At 40.2% G+C, this 27,708-nt stretch overlaps 1 protein-coding gene and 1 pseudogene across 1 annotated transcript in view; both read left to right on the top strand.

The window, feature by feature from the left end:
• The window catches only part of LOC103731037, a 65,386-nt pseudogene extending 60,871 nt beyond the window's left edge, over positions 1-4,515 (top strand).
• Adgrv1 (adhesion G protein-coupled receptor V1) overlaps positions 1-27,447 on the top strand; it is a 595,268-nt gene extending 567,821 nt beyond the window's left edge. Inside the window, exons 87-89 of the mRNA XM_008829347.3 lie at positions 11,079-11,270; positions 13,661-13,838; positions 27,039-27,447. Of these exons, the coding sequence (XP_008827569.1) occupies positions 11,079-11,270; positions 13,661-13,838; positions 27,039-27,157 (489 nt within the window). The 3' untranslated portion in view covers positions 27,158-27,447. The remainder of the gene's footprint in view (positions 1-11,078; positions 11,271-13,660; positions 13,839-27,038) is intronic.
• Positions 27,448-27,708: the final 261 nt, after the last annotated feature.

The raw sequence follows: 27,708 nt of genomic DNA, 5'->3' as shown, positions 1-27,708 counted from the left end.
TGGCTCCTTTTCTTTGGGGTCTTTTTACCCTAACTGCCTAGCCAATTTCTACCTCCTATTCTTATCACACCACCCCCTGAAGAGGTTACCCAAATTGATGATAGGGAATTGGGATTCAGACTTCTCTGACTTCTTCCATGCTGAATAAGGATGCAGGGTGAGGCAACTGGAGTACCCCTTCAGTGGGTCTATATAAAAGACTCCCAAATTGCATAACTCTTATCTTATCTCTAAGGGGAAAAGAAAGTCCTTGAATCATGACTAGGAGATGTGAAGAAAAAGTAAAGGTAAGATTAATCAGCATTACAAGTTCTAGATAGAGAACTAGAAAAAAGTCAGAACAGGGCAATTTTCAAATGTTCATATGAGAGTCCATTGGATTTTTTTGTTGTTGTTGTTCTTTTTGAGACAGGGTCTCCCTGTAGCCCCAGCTGTCCTGGAACTCACTATATAGACCAGGCTGGCCTTGAACTCACAGAGATCCGCCTGCCTCTGCCTCCGGAGGGCTGGGATTTCTTGACAAGGGCTTCCAAAGGCAGCCCTCTATTAGGTTCTTCCTCGTTTTTCTTTTGTCTTCCAAGGTTGGACTCTAGAGTGATGGATTCAGGATTTGCTTTCAGGTATTTTGATAGCTGTTGGAGTAGTTAGAATCAGTGTCAGTTCCCTCTCAAAGGCTTCTATATAGAGAGGGAAAACAAATTTGTCCATCATTTTAGAACAATATCTGGTTGTCTCCCTTAGCCACAGGTGGGCACTACAGTATTGGAGACCAAGATTTGAAGTCTTAATCTGAGCAGCACTTTCTGGTTAGGAACAAAATCATCAATGAGAAATAATTGTCTAAATAACTTTTTATATAGACTTAAGCCTAATGTCTGAGAAATGTAATCCCTTGAACTCTTAAAGAAGTATAGTTTTTTAAAAAGTTTATATTCAGGATTGAGTGGTTACTTCTGAGTGTTGAGATAGCATAAAATTTTTTTGGCCTTTCTGTGTTTTCATCCTCTTTCTTTTTGTCAGTAAACATGAACTCAGTTTGTCTTGAAAATTTTATATTTTAAAATGAAAACCATCCATAGATTCTTCAAATTTTGCTAATAATTGGTTATTCCACAGAGCATCTCCAGAGAAATCCTAATGTTCTTATTTCACTGATAAGGATATTGGAACAAGGGGCTGGAGAGGCGGCTCAAAAGTTAGAGCTGGCAGCTCTTGCTGCATCAGCTAAAACACAGTTTAAGGGCAGGAACACCTGCATTGGTCTTACATTGTAGGGGAGATGCGCTCTCAGTATTTCCCTGCGGATAGAACACCTGATTCCCCTTTTAGTTCAAAGGAAATGGGCTCTGAGCTGTACAGACAGTCTTTCACTGTGAATAAGAACAAAAACAGGGGCTGGAGAGATGGCTCAGCAGTTAAGAACACTGACTGTTCTTGCAGAAGACCTGGGTTCGAATCCCAGCACCCACATGGCAGCTAACAACTGTCTGTAACTCCAGTGCCAGGGGGTCCGACAGTCTCTTCTGTCCTCCGCGGGCATGGCATGACACGGATGCACTTATCTATGCACAGGCATAACACTCATACACATAAAATAAAAATTAAAAAAAAAAATCAGGAACAGCAGAGGTGGGTTATGGGGAAAGGAGGGAAACACTCCCCCTCCCCAAGTGCTAGCATGCAGTTACCAAGCCACTGAACTAAGAGAAGGAGTCAGACTCCTCCTAACCTCAAGAAACCTTTTTCTTGGCACCACTGCATATTATGGTTCAGTGTCCTGTCATCAGTCTCTCTCTGTGGTCACTGTGTTTTACCTGAAGATATCAGCTGCATCTGAAGGGATGCTTCTTCCACTTCCTCCTTAATGTCTGTTTTTCACAGTACAAAACACCTTGTCTTTCTGGAACAGAATTTTCCTTGGCTTCTCTGATGCAGTCCTGGCTGTCTTTTGCTCTGACTTGTTGGGCCAGTTAGTTGTTCCTTGTTTACTTCATTGGTCATTCTTCCTACTCGTGTTCTGTAACTGTTTAATCCTGAGTACTCAGCTCTCTTCTCTGTAGAGTGTTTTCCAAAAACAAAACCAAACAAAACCAAACAAAAAACCTTCAGGCACCTCATGTTTCCACATGGCTTGGGAGTCCCCACTACACAGCTGTTTTCCACACTTAGACCTCTAACCTTGCCTACTCCCCTCCTCTCCAGTCTGGCACTTAAAATATGTTACATGTTTTCACTTCAAACATGTAAGAAATTTAATTTGCTTCTGCAGTCAAGTGATCTCTTTTCTCTCAGCTAGGCTGGCCTGCACCAGGTCTCCAATTTTCCTGGTTCATCTTCATCATGATGATACTCTTAGATCACCTACCACTGTCACAAACCTTTAAATTTACACCATGGAATTATTAAGTAGAAATCTGCACGTTAAATTTTAAAGCATTGCTTTCAAAAAGGACATTTAAAGGCTGCTGATGAAAATCCTTTTTAAAAATGTAAGGCTGGGATATTTGGTCAGATAGCTACAGATTTTGCACCTGGTTTCCAAAAGAAATTTTCACCAGAAGGTGATTTCATCTTTGCTTCAGACCTTGGAAGACCAAGGCAACCAAAGGGTGCAGGCTGCTCTCATTAACTTCACTGAAGACTGTCCCAAGTCGCTGCTTATTCCATACTTGGATAATCTGGTGAAGCATCTGCATTCCATTATGGTACTCAAACTTCAAGAGCTGATTCAGAAAGGCACCAAGTTAGTTTTGGAACAAGCTGTGACATCCATTGCATCAGTTGCAGATACTGCAGAAGAAAAGTTTGTCCCCTACTATGACTTGTTCATGCCATCACTGAAGCACATTGTTGAAAATGCCGTCGAGAAGGAGCTGAGACTGCTGAGAGAGAAGACTATTGAATGCATCAGCCTCATTGGTCTGGCAGTTGGGAAGGAAAAATTCATGCAGGATGCATCAGATGTGATGTGGCTATTATTGAAGACTCAGACAGACTTCAATGATGTGGAAGATGATGACCCTCAAATCTCTTACGTGATCTCACCATGGGCCAGAATGTGCAAAATTCTTGGAAAAGATTTCAGCAATACCTTCCAGTGGTTATGAGGCCATGAGTGAAGACTGCTTCAATCAAGCCAGAAGTAGCCCTTTTAGACACCCAAGACATGGAGAATATGAGTGATGATGATGGTTGGGAATTTGTGAACCTTGGAGATCAGCAAAGTTTTGGTATTAAAATTGCAGGGCTGGAAGAAAAATCAACTGCTTGCCAGATGTTGGTTTGCTATATTAAGGAATTAAAGGACGGCTTTGTGGAATACACTGAACGGATTGTCAAACTGATGGTGCCTCTACTGAAGTTTTATTTCCATGATGATGTTCAAGTGGTGGCAGCAGAATCCATGCCTCTTCTGGAGTGTGCACGAGTCCGAGATCCCGAGTACCTTACACAGATGTGACACTTCAGTGTGACGCTCTCATCAAGGCCACTGGCACAGAACCAGATTCAGACGTCCTCTCAGAAATAATGCATTCTTTTGCAAAGTGCTTTGAGGTCATGGGAGATGGATGTCTTAATAATGAGCACTTTGATGAGCTGGGAGGTATACTGAAAGCAAAACTTGAAAAGCATTTTAAAAATCAAGAATTGCAGCAAGTTAAAAGACAAGACGAAGACTATGATGAGCAGGTTGAGGAATCGCTACAGGATGAAGATGATAATAATGTTTATATTCTGACTAAAGTGTCAGATATTTTACACTCAATATTCAGTAGCTATAAGGAAAAGGTGTTACCATGGTTTGAACAGCTGCTTCCACTGATTGTCAACCTGATTTGTCCACATAGACCATGGCCAGACAGACAATGGGGATTGTGCATCTTTGATGATGTCATAGAGCACTGTAGTCCAGTTTCTTTTAAGTATGCAGAATATTTCTTAAGGCCAATGCTCCAGTATGTGTATGACAACAGCCCAGAAGTCAGGCAAGCAGTGGCATATGGTCTGGGCGTCGTGGCACAGTATGATGGAAAAAATTATCACCCTTTCTGTACAGAAGCACTCCTGCTGCTTGTAAGAGCTATTCAGTCTGCAGACTTTAAGACCAAAGAAAACGTCAGTGCTACTGAGAACTGCATCTCATCAGTGGGTAAAATTATGAAGTTCAAGCCTGACTGTGTGAACACTGAAGAAGTCTTACCACACTGTTGTCTTGGCTTCTACTACATGAAGATAAAGAAGAAGCTGTTCAGACCTTCAATTATTTGTGTGACCTGGTTGAAAGTAATCACCCAATTGTTCTTGGCCCAAACAATACCAATCTGCCTAAAATATTCATTATAATTGCGGAAGGAGAAATGCATGAGGCCATTAAACATGAAGACCTGTGTGCCAAGTGCCTGGCTAATGTAGTTTGCCACGTACAGACTTCTGGAGGATTGTGGACTGAATGCATAGCACAACTCAGTCCCAAGCAGCAGGCAGCCATACAGGAACTCCTGAACTCTGCCTGAAGGGTCTTAATACCACCTTCCAGAAAACTAACTCCAAATAAACATTTACCCTTTTGTTTAATAATAAATAAATAAATAAATAAATAAATAAATAAATAAATAAATAAATAAATAAAATGTAAGGCTGGCTTCATGACAGTAATCCCAGCACTTTGGAGGCTGAGACAGGAGGATGGTGAGTCTGAAGCCAGCCTGGGCTTCTTAGTGAAAACTTGTCTTTTTAAAAAATCCCCCCAAATATTTATAGGGACTATTGGGGCCTAGGAGGAAGGCAGGGTGAGGGGAGAAAGGGACAAGCAAGGGAGAGTTGAAGGAATGGAATAGAATCAAACATTGTATGCATGTGTGAAAATATCTTGACAAAGCCTTATGAGTTTTATATTAATAAATGTAAATAAAAAGTACTTATGACAAGATTTGAATAATCACAGTACAATTTGTCATTTTATCAATTTTAAATAGAATTATCCCTCTCATTCACAGCTCACTCCAACTCTTTTCTCCTTTTCGTAATTAAAGCTTTAATATTTTTTTCAGATTCTTTTCTGAAATTCTTTTCTGTATTCACAAGTCTCATCTGCTTGACCATCTCCAATCTTACTTGCCCCTCAATCCTACCAACACAATTTGATTTGTCCTTGGAAACTGTTCTAATCTAGAGCTTCAAAGCGGAAATTGTGGCATCAGGGGTTTGTATTCCTGTGACTTTAAGGAAACATTTGGTAGCTGCTTCTCTGCTGACTGGCTCCTGGTAGGTAGCTTCATGACTGATTTGTACTGCAAGCTTTGAAATCTGATAGAAATGTGACTTACATAAGAGGGTCTCGGGAACAGAGTACTATAAAGTAAGCATTGAAGGAAAGGTATAAGATTGGGGTTATCACCTGCTGGAGAGGTCACTGAAACATTTTGGGGGCCGGAGAGATGGCTCAGGGGTTAAGAGCACTGACTGCTCTTGCAGATGACCCAGATTTGATTCCCAGCACCCACATGGAGGCTATGAACCATCCTTAACTCCAGTTCCAGGGGAATCCGAAGCCCTCTTCTGACCTCCACAGCATTGCATGACATGGGTGCACTCACATACATGCAGGCAATACACTCAAAAATATAAAGTTTAAATAATAAATAAAATATTTAAAAAAACTCTTTTGACTCATTAATATTTGTCACAAGACCTCTGACCAAACATTTAATACATGATACACAAAGGAAAATACTCTTAAATTGAGATAGAATCTTTGCTGATATAAAAGGAAGAATATGTTACCTCTATACTGGGTATTTGTGATGAAAACTTCTACAATTGTTGCTCCTAGCAATTGTATTATTTAGAATGGAAGTCTGTCTAAACCTGAAACATATAGCCAGAGAGTCATAAACATGTCAGAAGTCAGCAGACTTCTCTACTGTACTGGCTCTGAATAGATAATATCCCTTAAACTAGAAAGGACTTACAGTAGGATTTGATTTAGTCCATGGTGAATAGTAATATTTTACAAAGCATTTCAGTAATAATTGCTCCCACAGATGTCTAGATATCTCAGATCTGCTGATTCACCAACAGCACTGAGAAAGTGTTTCCTTGTGCCTTTCTCTATTTGATGCACAAATTGGACTGTGGATTCTTATTCTAAGTATAAATATTAACAAATCAGGTTTAAATGTGCAAAATAAGAGTTTTTTTTTTAAAAAAACAAAGCGATTAAAGATGAGATTCCTAGTTTTTCCTACCTAAAAAAACAATACATGAAAGTGCAGAAATCCTGTATTTGTCTCTTCAGTTCTGTCATTGACCTGAAGTCTACTGTCTTTGCTGCTAAGTCACCAGTGATGCAAAATGCTCTAGACCAGTCTCAAGCCAGAAAGAGGGGATCATGGAGGCTTCCTGTGTCTGCCAACTAGACCAGCCAGGAATGCCTGTTTCTCTCTCCTATGTCTCACATGTGGTATGTGAAACAGAAAGACTGAGTAGGGGAAGAATGTTATCAAATCACTCCCGAATGATCTAGCTATTGTTACAAATTGGAAGGTTAAAGTCAGCACATGCCCCAGACCCAGCTCTGTCCTCACCCCTTTGTACTCCCTCTCACTGATGACATTTTAAAAACCATAGTCTCTCATTTAAAAAATATTTCTTAAGCTTACCCTTCATGCCAGGGACAAACAAATACAGATACACACACACACACACACACACACACACACACACACACACACACACACACAGCTCAGAGCTGGAGAGATGACTCACCTTGTTAAAAGCACTGGCTGCTCTTGCAGAAAACCCAGGTTTGATTCCCAGCACCTACATGGCAGCAAACAACCATCTGTAATTCCAGTTCCAGGGGATCCGATGCCCTCTTCTGATCTCTGAGGGCATTGCATAACATGGGTGCACTTACATACATGCAGTCATTACACTCATACACACACACAAAAAAATTTTTTTTTAAATAGAGAGATGTGTTGGGGCTGGAGAGATGGCTCAGCAGTTAAGAACACTGGTAGTTCTTGCAGATGACCCAGGTTCGAATCCCAGCACCCACATGGCAGCTAACAACTGTCCATAACTCCAGTTCCAAGGGATCTGACAGCCTCTTCTGTCCTCCTCTGGCCTTTCACAACATGGGTGCACTTATGCAAGAACAGTCAGTTCTCTTAACCACTGAGCCATCTCTCCAGCCCTTTGTTCTAAATTTCTTTACATTTATTTTGCGTGTGTATGTTATGTGTGTGAATGTATACATGCTACTGCATGAATGTGGAGGTCAGATAACTTTTTGAGTTGTTGGCTTCTTTTACCATGTTGGTCATGGGTCATGGGTCATGGGTTGTTAGGTTAGGTGACAAGTGTCTTTATGTGCTAAGCCATCTCTCTGGCCCCTGAATTTGGCTTTTTACTTCTGGGGATCTGAACTCATGTCATAAGGCTTGTGTGACAAGCACTCTTACTGACTGAGCCATCTCTCTGGACCCTATGTACCACATTTAGTTTATCTGTTCATTTGTTGAGGGATATTTGGGTTACTTCCAAGGTAAGTTATTTGTTATAGCTTTAAAAAATTTGCCAGGTTTCCATCCAGAAATGTACTTTATATGTGGATCACCGTGGTGTTTTACATTTCTGATTCTAAAACGCTGGGCATGGTGGCGCACAGCTTTAATCCCAGCACTTGGGATTGAGACCAGTTTGGTCTCCATAGCAAGTTCCAGGCCAGCTGGGGCTACAGGGAGACCCTGTCTTTTATTTATTTATTATTTTTTTTTATTTATTTTTATTTTATGTGTATTAGTGTTTTGCTTGTATGTATGTAAGTTCACCACATGCCTACAATGCCTACAGAGGCCAGAAAAGGAACTAGAGACCTGGCCAGTTGTTTACTGCCATGTGGGTGCTGGACACCAAACCCAGATCCACTGCAAGAGCAGCCAGTATGCTTAACCACTGAGCCATCTCTTCTACCCCTAGAAAGCCCAATTTCTACAGCACTTTCCTCCCTGAGTGCCCTGAGCTGCCATCTCTGAAGGAAGGGACATGTCTTCACCTCGAAACCTGAGGTGTCCCTCTACCAGGAGCTCTGAAGCCCAGAAGACCTCTAGAAAGACCTCAGCACAGCACAGGTTTATAATTAAACTTGTTTAATAATAATATGGAACTGATAGAAATAGAGATAGCAACTATAATCTCTTTACTTATTTTACTCTTAAATAATGTTATGAGCATTTACAATCATTTGGACTATTGGGATTTCATTTGTGGCTCACTGAATATTCGCTAATAAGTCCCTGGATCAAAAGAAGTACAGACTGGATCATAGTGGCTACAGTCAACCCAACTATAGCTTAACTAAAGATTGACCAAAAAGTATTTTTCATGATTATGGGAAGACCATCAAAATATCCAAAATAGCAATTCACAGAAAGAATCAGCTTCCCTGTAAGACTGCAATCAGTAAGTGATAAGAGGCCCCAATGGATGGTGTATATAAGCAGTTAACTGGATGCCTGGTAGGGTATTGTTTTGTTTGTGAACAGTTTGAGATTAAGAACCAAATGTTTTATCAGTGTGCCTCACAGCAGGGATATTAGAGAATTTAGGTTCACTCTGAAAATGCTTTACAGACAGTGCATAGAAGAGAACCTGAGATTAACCTGCAGCATTTGGACCAGTGATTTGTTTTTACTCTGAGGTCAGAAACCCCCACAGCTGAGCACTCTGGATAAGGAAGGCCCTTTCTCTGTATTTGCCCAGCTTGGCCCAGACCAAGCAAATGTCATTTAAACATAATCTACATTTAAACATTCTTTCCTTTTCACTTTAACTGTGTTTGTGTTTCCTAGGGCACATCTGAAAGTCTCAAAATATTTACTACATATTTCTATGCTTTTAAGAAAAAAAAAATGCAGTTTTCACATGCAAGTTATTTTCAGCAGGCAGATCCTTTCCTGGAGCACAAAAGGCTAGATACGAAAACAAACAGGAGAATGTGCAGCTTTAACAAATGAGTCCTCAGAGATGGTTTTTAAAGCATGGGTTTTATTTCTTGGTCCAGTTCTTACCCTGTCACTTCTCAACACTTACAGAGACCCTGAAATAAATCAGTAACATTTGCACAATTTTTAAGGCTGACAGTTTAATTTTTTTTTTCCTGTTTTGTCTATTGCTATGGCCAATGTAATTAGGTCATAGCCATGTGAAAACTTTGTTGTACAAGAAAAATGTTGGATGAGTCTGAATGTTTTCAGGAAGATTTGTTTCTGCTAATGTTCACATTATCATTTGCACATGAAGCTCATTCGCTTACCCTACATAATTTAGAATATTAATGTTTTCTCCAAAGGAACAGATAGCCCTAACTCAAAGGGAAGTACATGTTTCTGTTTACTTTTATATGGTGATTAGAGCACTTACTTTAAAAAATGTTTTTAGCATAGACACCAGAGTTTTGAAAACGTGCCTTTAATTATAGAGACTAGTTGCCAAGCTGAGAAGGTATCATTCCAGGAGAAAGAGAACAGATTAAATTATCACAGGAGTCCAGAAATGGCAACAGAAACCAAAGACTAGCATGTGTAACCTTGCAGACTGCTCTCTAACTTTATTTTACGTCAGAGTTGTTTATGATTCTTAGGCCTGATAGACTGTTTATCCCCATGGATAAAAGCATCAGACTTGAATGTTCCCTAAGGCTTCTGTACTCCTAAAATGTTAGGAACCATAGGAGAAAGTAAATTTCACAAAGTGATGATACTTATTCATGTCTCGGGAAAAATTTGATGTAAACTCCTTTTATTCTTTAACTGAGTCTTGATTTTTATATTTGTGGATTATCTTAAGAATTTAAGTAACAGAGAGATTCTTATTCACATTCAAAATTTAAACAATAAGAAACACAAAAGGCACAATTTATTATTGGCTCAGTGAAAAGGTCAAAATTTCTAAGCTTGATAGAGCACCATTACAGCTGTACAGTAGACTCCTTGTAGAAACCATGAAAGGAAGCTAGTGTGGGGATATCTAGAACAAATATAAAATTTGAGTTGCTCTCTGTGATGGAAGCAAAGTAATTGTCAAGAGTTTGACTGTGTTGCTGAAGAATTTAAGGGGCTTATGAAGAAAGCTTGTGAAGAAAACACAAGATAGCTTTATTGTTCTGATGTAACATCTACTGGGAAGCCAGGCATCGCTAAATACTAAGCAATCTGCAGAATTCCTGAGTCCTCACCCAGTGATTGTGTTTCTAGATCAGATAAGAAGTGAGAACTGCAGAAGTCAGGCAACTGCTAAGCTGTTCTTCCAGACTCTTGGAATGAATGAACACCTCGCTGGCTAAGAAAAAACAAAAGTGAGACAGATGAGGAAAGATGGGAATTTTCAAGACAGGGTCTCACTGGGTAGCACTGACTGTCCATGGAACTGTGTAGTCCATCCTGGCCTCCATCCGGCAGAGATCCTCCCATCTCTGCCTCTCTCCCAAGTGCTGGGATTAAAAGTGCACTATTACACCTGGCAAGAGGTTTTTAAAACAAGATCTATGGATTGGAGAGATGGTTCATCGGTTAAGAGCACTGGTGGTTCTTGCAAAAGACCCGGGTTCGAATCCTAGCACCCACATGGCAGCTAACAAATGTCTTTAACTTCAGTTCCAGGGGATCCAATGACCTCTTCTGTCTTCCGAGGGCATTGCACAACACTGGTGCACTTACATACATGTAGGCATAACACTCATACACATAATAAATAAAACAAGATCTGCATAGCTCATTAATAAATTTCTTTAATTATATTCATGTAGGGCTAAATTCAGAGCTACTTATATTTTAATAAAAAGAAAAAAATTGTTCATGAGAGGTTGATCTTCCTAAATGACACTGACAAACTTTTTGGACATTTGAAATTTGCAGTGGCTCATGCTAGACTTCTAGCATGTTCCTCAGTTTCCAGATGTTGATAGGCCTTGGAGCAACTTGAAGATCAGCTCTGCTTACCACCGAGTTTGTTCATGAGCTGTGGTGACAGGACAGCTTTGGGCATACTAATGGGTTCTTTTCTTTCTATAGGGACTGTATGTTTTTGTGGTTTACTTTATTTTACACAACCAAACATGTTGCCCTATGAAGGCCAGCTACACAGTTGAAATGAATGGTCACCCAGGACCCAGCACAGCCTTCTTCACACCTGGAAGTGGAATGCCTCCAGCTGGAGAGGAGATTAGCAAATCCACCCAGAACCTGATCAATGCTATGGAAGAGGTATGTTCTCCCTATTCAAGTTCTCCCTCTGTCTTTCTGTCTCCGTCTCTGTCTCTGTCTCTTTCTCCTCTCTTTCCCTTTCCCTCTCTTTCTCACTCTCTAACTCTCCGTTGTATAGAGGGCAAGATAAATGCTACTAAATGTTAAATCTTTTTCTCACTGTAGTATCATACGAGATCACTAATTATTTTCTGCCTTGAGAGCTACACAGACCAGCCGTTCATATTGGGAAATCAGATAGAGCAAAATTTGGTATTTCCTGCAAAAATCTTTTTAATTTGATGCACAGGGACAATATCTAAGAAATAGTTTTTTAAATGTTCTTCTTAAAAACACATTCACAGGGTCTTCCTTTACCCATCCCCATGCTTTACTTCAATCCAAGAACAGAGTAACTTCTTTCAATTTAAATACCAGAAAATATTCTAGAACAAAGGCTTACAGAGTGCTTTTGTGACACTCCTGGAACATCTAGGCAGGATTTCCTCTGTAAAATCTGTCTCTGTTGCCCTCTGTGCTCTGTCCATCAGTTTGATTTCCTGAGTCACTTCACCACCAGCCTGTGAGCAGCTGCCCTGTATAGGGGCCACTCCAGATTTTTTTAAAGCACACCCAGCTACATCTTCCCCAGAAGAGGCAGCAAAGCCTGGTCCCCACAGGCCCTAGATGTGCCTGGCCTCTAGTCCTATGTATGCAGGAAGCAAGGAAAGCAGTATTTGTGCTTGCAACCTAAAACAAAAGCTGACATGAAATTGATGTATATTTGCTTGAAGATGAAATAGTTTGATAGGAACATAGATACATAGATACATAGATTAGATAGGTGATAGATTAGATAGATGATTGATAGAGAGATAGATGGATAGATACATAGATACATAGATAATCAGTGTACCCACAGATAACTTTTTGTCTTTGGTGGCAGTATAGAAAGCAATTTCATTCATGTTAAATTAAAACTCAGGTGAATGATCACAATGCAATTAATATATATGTCCTTTGGTTTGAACAAGGAAATTTTAGAACACAGAATCACCAACTAATAGTTAAGCAGAGAGTAAGTGGTCACCTCAGCCTGTGAATAGGAGAAAAGGGAGGGTTGGGTCAAAGAGTATACATTTCCTCTGTTGGTTCAAGAAGAATGTTTAAAAATTAAGAAGTGCCTTCAGTACTTTAAAATGTTTTGAACAATAGCACTATTTCTATATGCTGAAAATTCTTAAAACTTCACCCCAAGTACATCCCAAGAAACAAGGATAGCTTTAAGATCCGTGGGTGTTTTTGAATGGTTACCAAGCTAACGTTTGTCTCAATCTGAACTGTCTAGTATATCTTTTAGCCATATGTGACTTAATTTAAAGTAATTAATACTAAAGATTTGTCCTGTCCACCCAGCTACATAATCAGTGCTCCACAGACACATGTGCCCAGGAGCTGCAGTGTTGGAGAACACAGATACAAAGTATTTCTGTCATGGCAGAAAGTTCTATTGAACAGTGCTGTTCTAGGTATCCAACTTCTTAGTGAAAATTATCTTGATGTTTCATCTTCTGAGTTTATCTCTCAATCCTCAGAGTACTTTTCTCAGTATGAAGTCTCCCCACAGTCTCCCAGAAAACCTTTCGTTGGTAGGCAGCAGCTGCGACCGTCCAATTACTGGACTGGAGCCACTACTTGAGTGTTCATCTGGGGGGTTGCACAACTGCGTGGCTTAAAGTGTGTCTGCATTCCTCAGAGGCTCAGAATTGGCCTTGATCCAGCTGTCAATGAGAGCCTGTAAGAGACGTTCTGAAAAGCCAGTAAGAGCAGGAAAGGTTGAGGAAAAAAAGATTTAAGGGGTTGTTTACCAGTAACCTAGAGGGACATGAGTACATTTAATCGTCTTGGGATAAAACTGTTTTTCTGATCATTTAATCAAAAGCAAGGGGAGATTTGGAACGCCGCGGAAGAACTTCCCATTTTAATTCAGTATGTCCCTTGGTACCTAATATTTAAAATAGTCTGTTTCAGATTAAGAAATAGAAGTGTTCTGAATCTCTTTGATATCAAATTTTTAGGTTTTATTTATTATTTTTTATTGGGGGGGTTGAGACAGGTAGCCCCAGCTGGTCTGAACTCGCTATATAGACCAAGCTGGCCTGTATCCCATAGAGATCCGCCTGCCTCTGCCTCCTGAGTGCTGGGACTAAAGACATGCACCACTGTGTTCCAGTCTTACAAAAAATTTTAAAGATAGTTTTCTAATATGTGACAGCAAAGAAATCTACATGTAATTCTGACAAACTATTTAAAATAATCAGATTATATTGTTAATTTGGGCTTCAAAGTGCATATGTGAGCATTCACACTGTGGTTTGTTTGTTTTTTAACGCCTACCCTAACCCAAAAAGGTGCCACCTGACTGGGAGAGAGCATCCTTCCAACAGGCCAGTCAGGCCAGCGCTGATTTGAAGACAAGCCCACAGAATGGTGTCTCGTTCCCTTCCTCTGGAGGATATGGCCAGGGGTCCCTGATAGCTGATGAAGAGTCCCAAGAGTTTGATGACTTGATATTTGCACTAAAAACTGGTATGTCTGAAAGCCACAAACTACATTAGAAGTGGGTATTCTTATTATACCATTTTCCATCTTCCTCCATGAGTTTGCAAAAGCACCGTCACCCTTAGCACATCCTGATTCTCACGACCCATTCCTAATCCCAGACAAACTCTGGGATATTTTGTTCTTGGCATCAAATATGACACAACCTAAAAATAATTTACAATTTTCTTCTAAGAAATAAAAAGGCATACTCTCACTCATTGTAAATATCTGTGTCCCAGAATCTTGCTAGAACATCAAGATCTCATCAAGTTCAATATAAGATAGTAAGAGGTCACTGAAAGAGTTTTGCCTCTGACCTTCAAGAAAGGCATTATTAAGGAATATTTCTGAAGCAAGAACTTTCAGAAGTAACATAATGAACATCACATACTTCTATAGTTTCCAAAGTGCGATTGGTCACGTGAAGTATTTCACTGACCTTTCGTGTGTGTGTGTGTACGTGTGTGTGTGTGTGTGTGTGTGTACTTTCAATTTATTCAACCTGTGACCCTCATGAATAATTCTTAGAGAGAGAAATTAAGTCTTAAAACACTAGTGCAGCAGCATGTCACCTGAAAAACATGCTGACACATTAAAAAAAATAGAGAAATCTGACTGAAGGTCAGATGCTCCTGGTGAGATTACTAGTGAATGTGTGAATGTCATTCTTTCTAGTGTGTAAATGTCTACATTCATTGTGGCCTGAGTTAGCTTTCCATCACCATGATGAATAACTGAGACAAACAGTGTGGGAATGACTTGACCTTAGAGGTTTCATTTCATAGTTGGCTGGCCAGGTTGCTTTTAGGCTCAGTAGAAACAAAGTAGAAATACCAGGAAGGGCAGGAAGAGGAAAGGTGTTCACTTCCTGGCAACTAAGAAACAAGAAGATTAGCAAGAAGAGGCCATGACCAAGATGTCTCCTTCACAGGTGTGTCACTAGTGACTTGCCTCCTACAGTTGGGTGCCACCATCCACAGCTCTCTCACCTCTCAGTAGTCCATTCAGATTCGAACACACCAATAAATGACACCACTGACTAGGTCAGATGAGTCCTCATGGTCTAATGGTTTTTGAAAATGTTCTTACAAAAGAAATCAAAAGGTGTGCTCTGTTAGGATAGTTCTCTCTAACCTAGTCAAGTTGGTAACCAAGATTCACCATCACAGTAGTATAAATGAGACACTTCATCTGTCATAAAATCTCATTTGGCTATTATAAGATAATCATAAAATCATTTTAGGTTTTTTTCAAATCCCATATGCAGTGGTTCGACATTTTCTTCCTCACAAAATTGTTGAACTGTGCCAGGCGTGGTGGTGCACGCCTTTAACAACAGCACTTGGGAGGCAGAGACAGGTGGATCTTTGTGAGTTCGAGGCCAGCCTGGTCTACATAGTGAGTTCCAGGACAGCTGGGGCTACAGGAAGACCCTGTCTCAAAAAGACGAAATAAAAAAAAAATATTGAACTGTGGGGCTGGAGAGATGGCTCAGTGGTTAAGAGCACTGACTGCTCTTACAGAGGTCCCAGGTTCAATTCCCAGCACTCACATGGCAGCTAACAGTCATCTGTAACTCCAGTTCCAGGGGACTCTGACACCTTCTTCTTACCTCTGCAGGCATTGCACGACACTGGTGCACTTACACACATGCAGGCAATACATTCATACACATAAAATAAAAATAAATAAAGTAAATAAAAATATTAAAAAAAACATTGAACTGTTACTGTTGTAAAAATGCCAACGAACTTTTAGTTTCTAGATATTCAGAAAAGAAAAAAGATAGGCCCAAAAAGATGAATTTTTTTGAAATATTTATTAAAAATACATTTCACTCTAAAGCAATTTGATTTTTCTGGCTAAAGTATATTGCCTTAGTAAAGTATTTTTATTATTATAAAGTTCAAATTTTATATTGTATCTTATGAACTACATCAAAATCCTTAGGGGCACCATCATATTTTGTGTTTCATATTTTATGACCTGCCAGGATCACCTAGGCAAGAAATGGTGAGGCAACAAAGCAAATCACAGTCTGGCTCCGTGCTCCCAACCAGAATGCTACTGCCAAACGGTCCCTTTGAGAAGTGAAAAATGCTATTGAAATGAACAAGAACTCAACCCTGTATACACAATAGAGCTTAAAATTGTTAAGCCTGTAGGAGGAAATTTAAATAACGCATGAGTAGATGGACGAAAACATGGACCTTGGGAATGACTGGGAGGAATAGACATTCACATACACAGGCACTAAGGAAGACTAAAATAAGCAATGGAGAGAAAGATTTGAAATCAAGAGGGGACAGCATCTCATTGAAGAATACCTAGAGTTTAAATATGAAGGGAATGGAGGGAAAACATTACAAACTGAAGGAATAGAATTAAACAAAAATTTCCGAATTCATGGTGTGAGGCTTGTTTGGGGAGAACGGGGTTAGGGTGGGCCAGTAGCCAGAGACAGTTTGATAGGTGCTTTAACTACTTGGTTAGTAACTCCTGCAATTCCCCAGGTGGCTGTCTGTGAACAGCCTCTTTGAGCTGTTTGAGCCATGCCTCTATGCAACAATCCCTTGACCAGATATGTTTGGGGAACTGCAGATTTATAGTTCAAATTATCATTTAAAATTTGTAAAGCGATCCACATTAAAATATTAATCTACTCTTATTTGATAATATTAAATTACTGTTTGGTAGTCATGATAAGGTATGGGACATTTATAGAATATAGTGGATCCTGGAGGTTTCTGAGGAAAGAGGCTTGGCATTGCCGCATTCATTTTTTGAGGCAAAATAACTTTTGCGGGGGCTCTTTTTCTGAGACAGGGTCTCCCTGCAGCCCCAACTGACCTTGAACTCACAGAGATCTGTCTGCCTCTGCCTCCCGGGTGCTGGGATTAAAAGGCATGCAGCATCATGCTGGCTGAGACAGAATAACTTTTATGAAAGTATACAGAGTAAATCAGAAGCAGTATCAGAATGGCTAGAAAGAGATCACAGTGGTACAAAGGAATGAGGTTAAGACCTCACATGTGGAAACGTGAACAAGAAGTGAGCAGACAAACAGAAAAGCTCCTGCTTCTACCTGGGTGCGTGAGAGGGTGGTGACCAGAGCCCACATTAGCTTGTTTGCCAGGGAAACTGAGAGTGCTCCTGATGATGAACATTCTTCCCGAAGACTCACAAGGTTTGGATCTTGGGCAAGGGACCAGGGTAGAAGGTAATTCTTGAAATACATCAGTACACAGATTATATTGGTAACTGTGAATCAAGAGAGTGGAAGGAGAGAGAAGAAAGGAAAAAGAAATGAAGAGGGAAAATAAGGGAGGAAGAAAGGGAAGGGAAACAAGGGATAGAAAGCAAGAACATCGTAGATAATACTTCATCAAGGATGGAAAGGAAGAGGTCCACAGAGAAGTTCTAGCAAGATCAGAAAGAAAACTAAAGAGAACATTTTAAGAAGGGAATGATTAGCTACATAAAACCCTGGGTAGAGTTGGAGTTGAAAAGTGGCTTAAATTTATAATTGGGGCACATTTTGTCCCAGTAACTGCCTATAGTATCATCAGAGCTTGATGTTCAACCCCTGGAAGCAAAATGAATTCTTGAAGCATAATTCAATTAGATCTGTGAACTATATATATCCCAAGTACTGAATGCATTTGCTTTGGGAATGCATGGAATGACTTGCCTAGAGATTTAGCTTAGCATTCCTTAGAGTTCCCTAAACTCATTAGGAAAAAATACTTTAAAAGATCAAAATGACAGTCTCTCACATTGGTCCTCTGTATTTTTAGAGAAGGTACTATAATAATCAAGCTTCACCCCTGGACAAATTCCACTGTAAGATGTAGCCAAATAAAGGAGCCTCCCACATGTTATCTATTTACAGCCTAACTCACCATTCACCTAAAGGCTGGATTTGGCCTATTGAGGTACTAGCATTTTAACATTTTTGAGCCATTATTAAAAATACTGAGATATCGCATAAAAATCTAGATTTTTCATGCCAGGCATGGTGGTGAGCACCTAATCCCAGCCCTGAGGAGGCAGAGGCAGGTGGATCTTGGTGAGATCAAGACCAGCCTATTCCACATAGTGACTTTCAGACGGACTGGGACTAGGGAGACTCTGTTAAAAACAAACAAAACAAAACAAAAATCTAGATTTCCTTAGAAAAATCTAACACAGTTTTTTTAAAATTTGGTTTAGCAATTTCATGGTGATGTTTTCATGTACATGTGTCATTGTGCTATGTCTCATGTACATGTGTCATTATGCTATGTCTCATGTACATGTGTCATTGTGCTATGTCTCATGTACATGTGCCATTATGCTATGTCTCACCTGCCTCACCACCTCTTCCCCTTGTTGACCCTCTTCTCGCACTGAGTCCTTCCCTTTCTCATCTGTTCTCAGGGCACATATATTCCATTACCCACTCTTGTCCCTCTGCCCTTTCTGTAGACTTGTCTTTTCTCTCATTCTGTCTGCTTTCATGTCATAAACATATTTGTCTAGATTCCACATGTGAGGAAAACATGCAGTATTTGTTTTTCTTGGTTTGGCTTTTCTTTCTTATATAAGGATTTCCACTTCTATCCATTTCCTGTGAATGACATAATTTTATTGCTAAATAAAATTCTATTGTATATATACATCTCATTTTCTTTTCTTTTTTTTTTTTTTTTTTTTTTTTTTTTTTTTTTTTGAGACAGGGTCTCCAGCTGTCCTAGAACTCACTGTGTAGATTAGGCTGGCCTCAAACTCACAAAGATCCGCCTGCATCTGCCTCCCAAGTGCTGGGATTAAAGCCGTGTGCCACCATGCTGCACACATCTCATTTTCTTTATCCATTCATCTGTAGATGAACATCTAGGCTGCTCCATATCTTGGCTTTTATGAATAGCATAGCAGTAAACATGGGTGTGTGATTATCTCTGCAGTGTCCTGACTTGCAGTCCTATGAATGAATATCCAGTAGTGATACATACAGCTGGATCATATGCTAGAAAACTCTTAGAACTGATAAACACTTTCAGCAAAGTAGCAGGATGCAAAATCCAACACACAAAAATCAGTACCTTTTCTATATATCAGTAACAAACTTTCTGAGGAAGAAATCAGGAGAAAGAAATTCAAATTCACAGTGACTTCAAAATAAATAAGTAAAATACCCGGGGGGGGGGGCGGACACCTGACCAAAGAGATGAAAAGCCTTTACAGTAAAGGCTTTGGAAGACATTGAAAACTTTGAAAAAGTAAACTGAAGACACGGGAAGATGGAAAGATGTGCCATGCTCATGGATTGGCAGAATTAATGTTGTGAAAACACTAAATTACCCTATATTGCCAAAAGTGATGTACAGATTCAGTGCAGTGCCCATAAAATTCTAATGATCTTCACACAAAACTATAAAAACAGTCCTGCGGCCCTACACCTATGCACAAACTTGTAGCACTGATTGAACTTAGTAAGTTAAAGCACAGTATATGAAGTAGGGAGGGAGCTGAGTTGGGTGGTTCTGGCGGGAGTTGGAGGAGAGGCAATGGGAGGATTGGATTTGCTCAAAACACATTGTATACGTGTATGAAATTCTCAAAAAAAATATTTTCAGAAACAATCCTAAAATTCATATGAAATCACAAAAGACTCCAAATAACCAAACAAATTGAGTAGTGCTGGTGGTGTTATAATACCTGATCTCAAATTATACTACTGAACCATAATTTTAAAAATCAGCATGAAACTGGCACATGAAAACAGACATGTAGACCAATGGACTAGAATAGAGGACCTAGAAATAACCCCACACCTATAGTCACATAATATTTGGCATGTGTGTGAAAATCATACAGTGGGGAAAAAATAGTCTCTTCAACAAATAGTGTTGGTTTTGAAAACTAGATATCCATGTGTGAAAGAATGAAACTAGTTCCACGATCTTCACCCTGAAACAAAAGGTATTCAAAATTGATCCAGAGACCTAAATGTATGACCTGATATTCTGAAACTACTAGAAGAAAATGTAAACACAATACTTCAAGATACAGGCACGTGAAGATATAGGCATAGGCCAGGGCTTGACAAATAGAATCGAATTAAATTAAAACCCTTCTGCCAGCAAAGGAAACAATTCCAAAGTAAGGAGACAAACTACAGAACAGGAAAAATTGTTTGCCAACTGTACATCAGATAGGAGATTAACCCCTGGCATCTATAAAGATCTCTAAAAATTAAACACCAAGAAATCATCCAACCAATAAATGGGTTAATGGATAAATAGTTCTCCAAAAAGAAGTACAAGGGGTCAATAAATATTAGTCATCACAGAATTATAAATTAGCTGCTTTGAGATTCCATCTCATCTTAGTCAAAATAAAACAACTATCATCAAAGCCAGGTGTGATGGCACACACTTTTAATCCCAGCACTCAGGAGACAGGGGCAGGTGGATCTCTGTGACATTGCATCTAGCCTGATCTTTAGAGTGAGTTCTAGGGCAGCTGGGGTTACACGAACCCTAGCTCAAAAAACTGAAAAAAAAAAAAACAAAACAAAAAACAAAACACCAACCACAACAAATAGAGAAATCAACTCCTCAAAGAATTTGTTAATTTCTTTCTTGAGAAGTTTCATATCAAATCACTATGAATAAGTTGGTGTCATGACACATGCCTGTAATCCCACATTTAGGCTGAGAGAAAAGGATTATGACTTCCAGATTAACCTAAACTGCATAGGTGAGACCCTTTCTCAACAAACAAAAAATACTGTTACTTATTTAACTTCAAGGAACTTCTGCATCCTTCTTTAAGGGACTGCCACTAGATAGGTTGGCCAAGTTCCAGTGGATGAACTCACACCGAGGAACATCTGAGGACACAAACTTGGCTCAATAGGCCTTAACATACATGATAGAATGCATGAAATCTGGCAGGTGCAGATAGGGGAGGGGGGTCTAAGTATGATTAAGATATATTGTATGAAAGGAACAAAATTTCAATTAAAGAACTAAAAGAAAAACTTCTAAAGTGCATCCCAGTGCACTTTAGTTTGCTGAGAATTAAAATGTAAAATTAGAGTTTAGGGAAGACTTTTAATCTTAATTTTCCTCAGAAAAGGAATCATCTTTGCATCACTGTCAGACCAGAAAAAAAGCCACATAAACAAAGAGTGAGCCACAAAATCAGAAAGCTTCACACTGAGATCCTAGTTCTGTAGTTTCGAGCTTTGAGTTCTCATCTCAGCAATGGACTTGGCCTTTCATTTTCCTCATTTATCAAAGAATGGTTATCGTTGTGAGCTTGTGAGTTTTCATGGGTTAGAGATTGTCTATCTAAAGCATCGATAATAGTGTCTGGCATAGTTTAGGTTCAGCGATATGGACTAGTTGTAGGGTTTAGTTTATTGTTCTGCTTAAAAGCTATTTTAGGGGCTAGAGAGATGTCTCAGTGGTTAAGAGCACTGACTGCTCTTGCAGAGGACCCAGATTCGAGTCCCAGCACCCACATGGCGGCTACGAACTGTCCTTAATTCCAGTTCCAGGGGTATCCGAAGCCCTCTTCTGATCTCCGTGGCATTGCACGACGTGGGTACACTCACATACATGCAGGCAATACACTCATACACATAAAATAAAAAATAATAAATAAATAAAAATTTTTTAAAAAAGCTATTTTAGGGGCTGGGGAGATGACTTAGTTGATACGGTACTTGTTGCATAGGCATAAGGTCCTAGGTTCAATTCCCAGTACCCATGTACAAAGCTAAGTGCAACAGTGTGTTAGTGTGTGTCTGTAACCCCAGTCCCAGTGCTGGGGTGTGGAGACAAGAGGATCTTGTGGCTTGCTGGCCAGCCCCTCTGGTAAACTCTAAGCTCCAGTTCCATGAGAGGCCCTTTCTTGAAAAATAAGGTGGTGTGTAATATAAGAAGATATCCAGTACCAATCTGTGGCCACACACACACACACACACACACACACACACACACGTAAACGTGCATCCTCACAGATGCAAACATGTACATGAATACACACAAAAATAATAAAGCTTTTTTAAATGTTCGTAATTCCATAACACCTTACTGTTTACTACACCTTGACTATCAGGTAAAGAAAGACTGAGGCACTTAAATTTGGTGCCAAGATTGAAATTTCTATTGTCAACAAGCTGAACATTTGAAGCCTCAAGATCAAGAAAGTGCCATGCTTAGAAATGCCAGCACTCAAATCATTTTGGTGTAGAGGAAGCACCCTGCATTTGGGATCAGAAGGCCGGGTGGATGTGTTCATTCTGTGACGACTCTACTGTGTGATGTGGCCTCTCAGTGCACGTCAGATCTTCACCAAGTGTCTGCATCTGTAATCATCACCCTCTTCCTAACCAACCATGTTAAATTGTTGAGAAAGAGTAAAGTGTAAGATTAATGTGAATTTTTGTTTGCAGTGGCCTGTACTGTCTACAAAAGGGAGAGCTGTTATTATCATCATTACTCAATTTTTCCTGAATTTTTTGGCTTAAAGTAGCCACACAAAAGTATTTTTCAGAAAATCCTGGGAGTAAATATTATTTGATAGCCAAATTTGATTGTCAACTTGACTGAATTAAGAAACATCTAGATTAGTGAAGCATACGCCTGGATGTTGTTAAGAATTTGGTTTTAACTCCCCCACTCCACGCCACCTCCCTTGAACTCTTCCTCACCAAAGTGTTTTAAGTAGAGAGCCCTTTCTGGGGTCAGAACTGCAGTGGGGAGGGGGGTAGAGGAAGGGGGGTGGTGAATGTTAGGATTAGGAGTTGATGGAAAAGCAAAGCAAGGCTACCAACCTCATACAATCCATACTGACCTTTATTAGTCAATGAGGGGTGACTCCTGATCAGTGAGTCTTCAGTAACCACACTTGCCAAACAGCAGGGAAGCTTAAGTACTTTTGTGTTTGTAAACAATCATGGGAGGTGGGTAGACGATCTGGGGGCTACATTCTTCCCAGGTAAGGGTTTTGGAAGGTATTGTTTGCAGAACTTTATGGTTGGGGTTTCTGGAGGTCCCAGATGGGCTTGTTTGAAGAATTGCTTGACGGTTTGGGGCTTATGGAGGTCTCCCTTCAGTGTGTCTATGATAATGTTTCCAAGGGAGTTGTATCATGAGAGCTCTAATGGATTCCTAATAGAATAGCATTATTGAGAGGTGGTGAAAAGTAGGAGGTGGAGTCTAGACAGAGGAAGTAGGTCACCCTGTATGCCCTTTTGATCAATTTCCTGTTCTCCATCACATGCACCACCATGATGTTTACACAAACACATGAGGCCAAGCAACTATAAACTGAAACCTCTGAAACTATGAACTGAAACAAATGCTTCCTCATCTGGAGTTGTTCCTGTCAGTGACAATAAAACTGAGTAATATACTATTCAGTGAATGACAAAGAGATAGTTTGTGCCCAGTTTTGCCATTGTCATCCTTATGTGTAATACATGCTCTTTCTACATCTCAGTGAGGGATTGGTATCTGGGCACTGTGCATTCATTTCAACTGGGAAAAAGCTGTGAAGATGTAGTAACTTTGGGAAAGGCTAGATCTAGAACCTGTTTCCCTCCCTCAGGGCCTCAGGCAACTAAATGAGCTTAGCATGTTGTCTGTACAGAGCTTGTCATTCTAGAGTGATTTGTCCAGGTGGCCATTGTGCTGGTTAGTTTTTTTTATCAACTTGACACAAACTAAAATCACCTGGAAAGAGGGAAACTCAGTTAAGGAATTTCCTCCATTGGGTTGGCCTATGGTCACATCTCTGAAGCATTTTCTTAATTGCTGATTGATATAGGAGGGCCCAGCTCCTTGGGCATTCCTGGGCAGGTGTTTCTGGATTATATAAGAAAGGTAGCTGAGCAAGCCAAGGAAGTAGACAGCATTCTTCTTTGGTCTCTGGCTTCAATTCCTGACTCCAGGTTCCTACTGTGAGTTCCTGCCTTGGTTTCCTCACTGATGGACTATCACTCGAAAGTACAAGACACAGTAAACCCTTTCCTCCCTAAGTTGACTTTGGTCAGTGTTTTAGCACAGCAACAGAAACAAACTAGAGCAGTCATCAAATTCCTAGTGCTGTTTACAGCAGGCACACATGAAATCACTGGGGACTGGAACTAGTTAAATACTTCAGCCTGTTCTTCCTCGATGCTAATTGTAAGGCTCTCTCCATTTCTCCCAAGCTGGTCCCATATTGGGCAACTCTGTTACCTGGCCCTTTAGCTCCTTGCTCAAATCTAACTGCTTCAGGCTTTGGCCCTTCAGTTACCTATAGAATGTATACTACCTCATGAGTTCATTGAGATTCTTCTCATATGGACAGTCCAGTTTCCCTGACAAAGAAGCAGAGAGGTATGGGCCTTTTGTTCTTTGGAGCCCTGGAGGTAAATCTAAATGCTTACCGCATGAGCTTCTGGTTTGTGATTTTGCTCTTTTTTTTTTCCCCCAGTGCAGAAACATATGATCAGAGTTGCCTTACTGTCTGTTTTTTTTTTTTTTTAAGAGAAAAGTGTGTTGAATTACAAACATTTAAATGTTAATACATTGCTAATATTTTTAATATATTGTCACTAGAAATGGTCTAGTCTTTAAGGAAAGAATGTATGGGTGTCTGCTAAACATTTTTTCTTTCATGTCTATAGGAGTACCATAAAATCTGTCATCTAGACCATAGCATTTTGGGGGAGTAAAAGGGTATGGTTATCAATTTTTTCAGGTGTAAGGAATTTTTTTTCAAGTGTTACTTCCTCCAGCTCCCTGGTTTGGAGGAATAAAGGTGTACTTGCAAAGGGTGAGGAGATGGGCCTTGGTAAACTCCAGGAAGGACCCTCAGGCTGGGATGAACAAGGAGACTCAGGACCAATCACAAGCCAGATCAATTTTAGAGAACTATGCCTGATGGGCCATGGCTGAAATACACCTATTCGGAAGACAGAGCCAGATTATTGAATGTCTTAAAAGCCAAAGTGAAAGGTTCCAGTCCTGATGTAGATGGGCATAGTAACTGCTAGTTGTTATGGAGATGGAGAGGGCAATGAAATGCAGAATGCTCCAGGGGCACAGAGCAGGTGCTGAGATGGAAGAGGAGTTGTCACAAACTCAGATATAGGGTCTGGAGAGATGGCTCAGCGGTTAAGAGCACAGGCTGCTGTTGCAGAGGACCCAGGTCCAGTTCCCAGCACCCACATGGCTGCTAACATCCATCTTTAACTCCAGTTCCGGGGGATCTGATGCCCTCTTCTGACCTTCACAGACATTGCATGATGTGGGCACACTCACATAACAATGCAGGCAATATACTCATACACATAAAATTTTTTAAAATTAAAAAAAAAAAGAACTAGAATGTGAAACCTAGTTTCTTAATATATTCCATAAACATTTACCAAGTACCCATAGTGTACAGAGTACTGGCCTATGAGCATGAGACAGAGTAACGGGATAGAATCCAGCGGGGGAAGCTGACATTTTGAAAGAGAATCAGTTTTTTACAATGGGTGTTAGAGGCAATCCTTGAACCATGTTCATAGAGTGCAGGCAGCCAGATGAAGGAGGCAGGGAAGGAGACATGCATCCCAGACAAAGGTGTGACTGTAATAACATGGTACACAAAGCAGAGACACTCAGAAACACTGGTGAGATTTTAGGCTCTAAGCAAGCAAGGGTCATGCAGATCCTGCAGGCTTTGATGTAAAGTTCTAGAAGAATCCTCCAGTGTTGAGACAGCAGGAGGAGATGTGAGAGAAAGCAGAAGAGCTCTGGAAAGAGGCAGCAGATCTGAGCAAAGGGTGGCAAGTTATGTGACACAGAAGCGAAGGAAGGAAGTGGAGTGTCAACAGCAGCTGCAGCAGAGACAGCAGAGACGTGCAAAGGGAAGGGTGAACCCCGGAGAGCAAGCGCTTGGCTGGAAGGGGTACTGGGCTCCTGCTACTTTCTGCAAGTAGGTTTGCTGAAACTAAGTCACCATCTTCCCATAGCTGCTACTGCAGCAGAATTGCTGGTTTTCCCTCACAAAGAGGGACTTCTCAGCTACCACAGCTGCTTAGTTCTCACGCCTCTCCTTTTTGTGAAGTTGAGTGACCAGTGATGGGGGAAGAACTGGGAGCTGTGGCCTGTGATGACTCACAGCAGCACATGCTGTGACCACATCCCTGTTGTCTCTCTTCCTCACTCGTGTGTGTGTGTGTGTGTGTGAGAGAGAGGGAGAGAGAGAGAGAGAGAGAGAGAGAGACTGAAGGAGCATGAACATGAGTTCATGTGGACCCCATATTACAAGAACAAAAGAAGAGGTATTAACCTAGTTAAGTTTTTTGAATTCTTTTGCATTGTGAGGGAAAAGTAGTGACTAGTAGAACTTCTCCAAAACAGGAGTTTGAGGTGCTGCCTGCCGTTACAGCAGCTAGCTCCCAGGATTCCTATATGGGCATTTTTACACTATGTAACATACCTGCCTTTGTCTTGGGATCACTCTAATCCTTCAGAGCCAGTGTCTTCAGGACATTGATAAGACTGCAGGTGACTTCACCCTCACAAGTCCCATCTTTTTCTCAGAACAGTGGCTGATGCTGAGCATCCACTGATGAGCTACTGGACTTAGTGGACTCTCCAACCTACAAGGGATGGAGATTATATTTTCTAGCACCAAATCCTATCTCACTGCTGGAAAAGTCTAGTAACCTCCCTGATTTTGGTTAAGCCATTGGTTGAGAATCCTGTTCTGTGTAGTAAATTGTACCAATCTATCATATGACAATTAGCAAAAAAGATGGAGAAAGCCCAAATGTGTTGGCTCATGCCTGAAATCTCAGCACTCAGGCTAAGGCAGGAGGATTGCTGTGAGCATGAGACCAGCCTGGGCTGCAGAGTGAGATGCTGTCTCAAAACAAAACAAAACAAAAACATGGAGAACACAAAGTTGTATCTTTAGAAATTAATTTGAACTTTTATAAAACTGCCAATTGAACGACTAATTGAAGCTACTAAGTAGCTTCAATTTAAAGTATAATTTCCTAAGTTGTTAGATATGTATTATTTAATCCAAACATATAGCACGGACTTTTACTAATACAGAAATATGATTTTTGGCTCAATATGAATTGATCCTTAAGAATTTGCTGCACTGATGGTTTGGGTTAATGTTTTTCTTCTTCCATTGCAGGGGCTGGTCTGAGTGTCAGTGATAATGAATCTGGTCAAGGCAGCCAAGAGGGAGGCACACTGACTGACTCCCAGATCGTAGAACTCAGGAGAATACCCATCGCCGACACCCACCTCTGAGAGCCTTGCTAACCCTAACTGTTAGAATGTGGGTACTTTCATATTTGCCTTGGTTTTTGTACTAAGACTCTAAGTGCTTTCAGCTGTATAATAGAAATCTGAAAGTCACACTAAATGATTAACACATTGGAATATGAATTGCTTAATATCTATGTGACTTAAAAATTGACAGTTATAATGAAAGACTGGATCCATTCATGCAAGCTACGAGGATGTACATATTCCAATAATATTAGTTGTTTGTTAATCATACTACTTGACTAACTTTGCCTAATGAAAGTAATCATCAATAAAGCAGTAGAATCCAGTTGGCACCATTCAGGCTCATTATTTATGAAGAAATGTGAATGGGCAAAGAGTCAAAGCGTATCTGAATGATGTCAGGCACTTGTGTCTTCTAGCAGTGATAAAAAGCATCTAAATTCCAGACTTTACTGCATCCAGATGACTTTAATTCTTTTTAAATTTTTATTTACTTATTTTTATTTTATATATATGAGTGTTTTGCCTGCATGTATGTAAGTATACATGTGTTATGCAATGCCTGTAGA

The sequence above is a fragment of the Nannospalax galili genome, unplaced genomic scaffold (genome assembly GCF_000622305.1).
Source record: "Nannospalax galili isolate Female #2095 unplaced genomic scaffold, S.galili_v1.0 scaffold173, whole genome shotgun sequence".
In the NCBI taxonomy this organism is placed as follows: domain Eukaryota; kingdom Metazoa; phylum Chordata; class Mammalia; order Rodentia; family Spalacidae; genus Nannospalax; species Nannospalax galili.
This window is presented reverse-complemented; position numbering and strand designations above follow the sequence as displayed.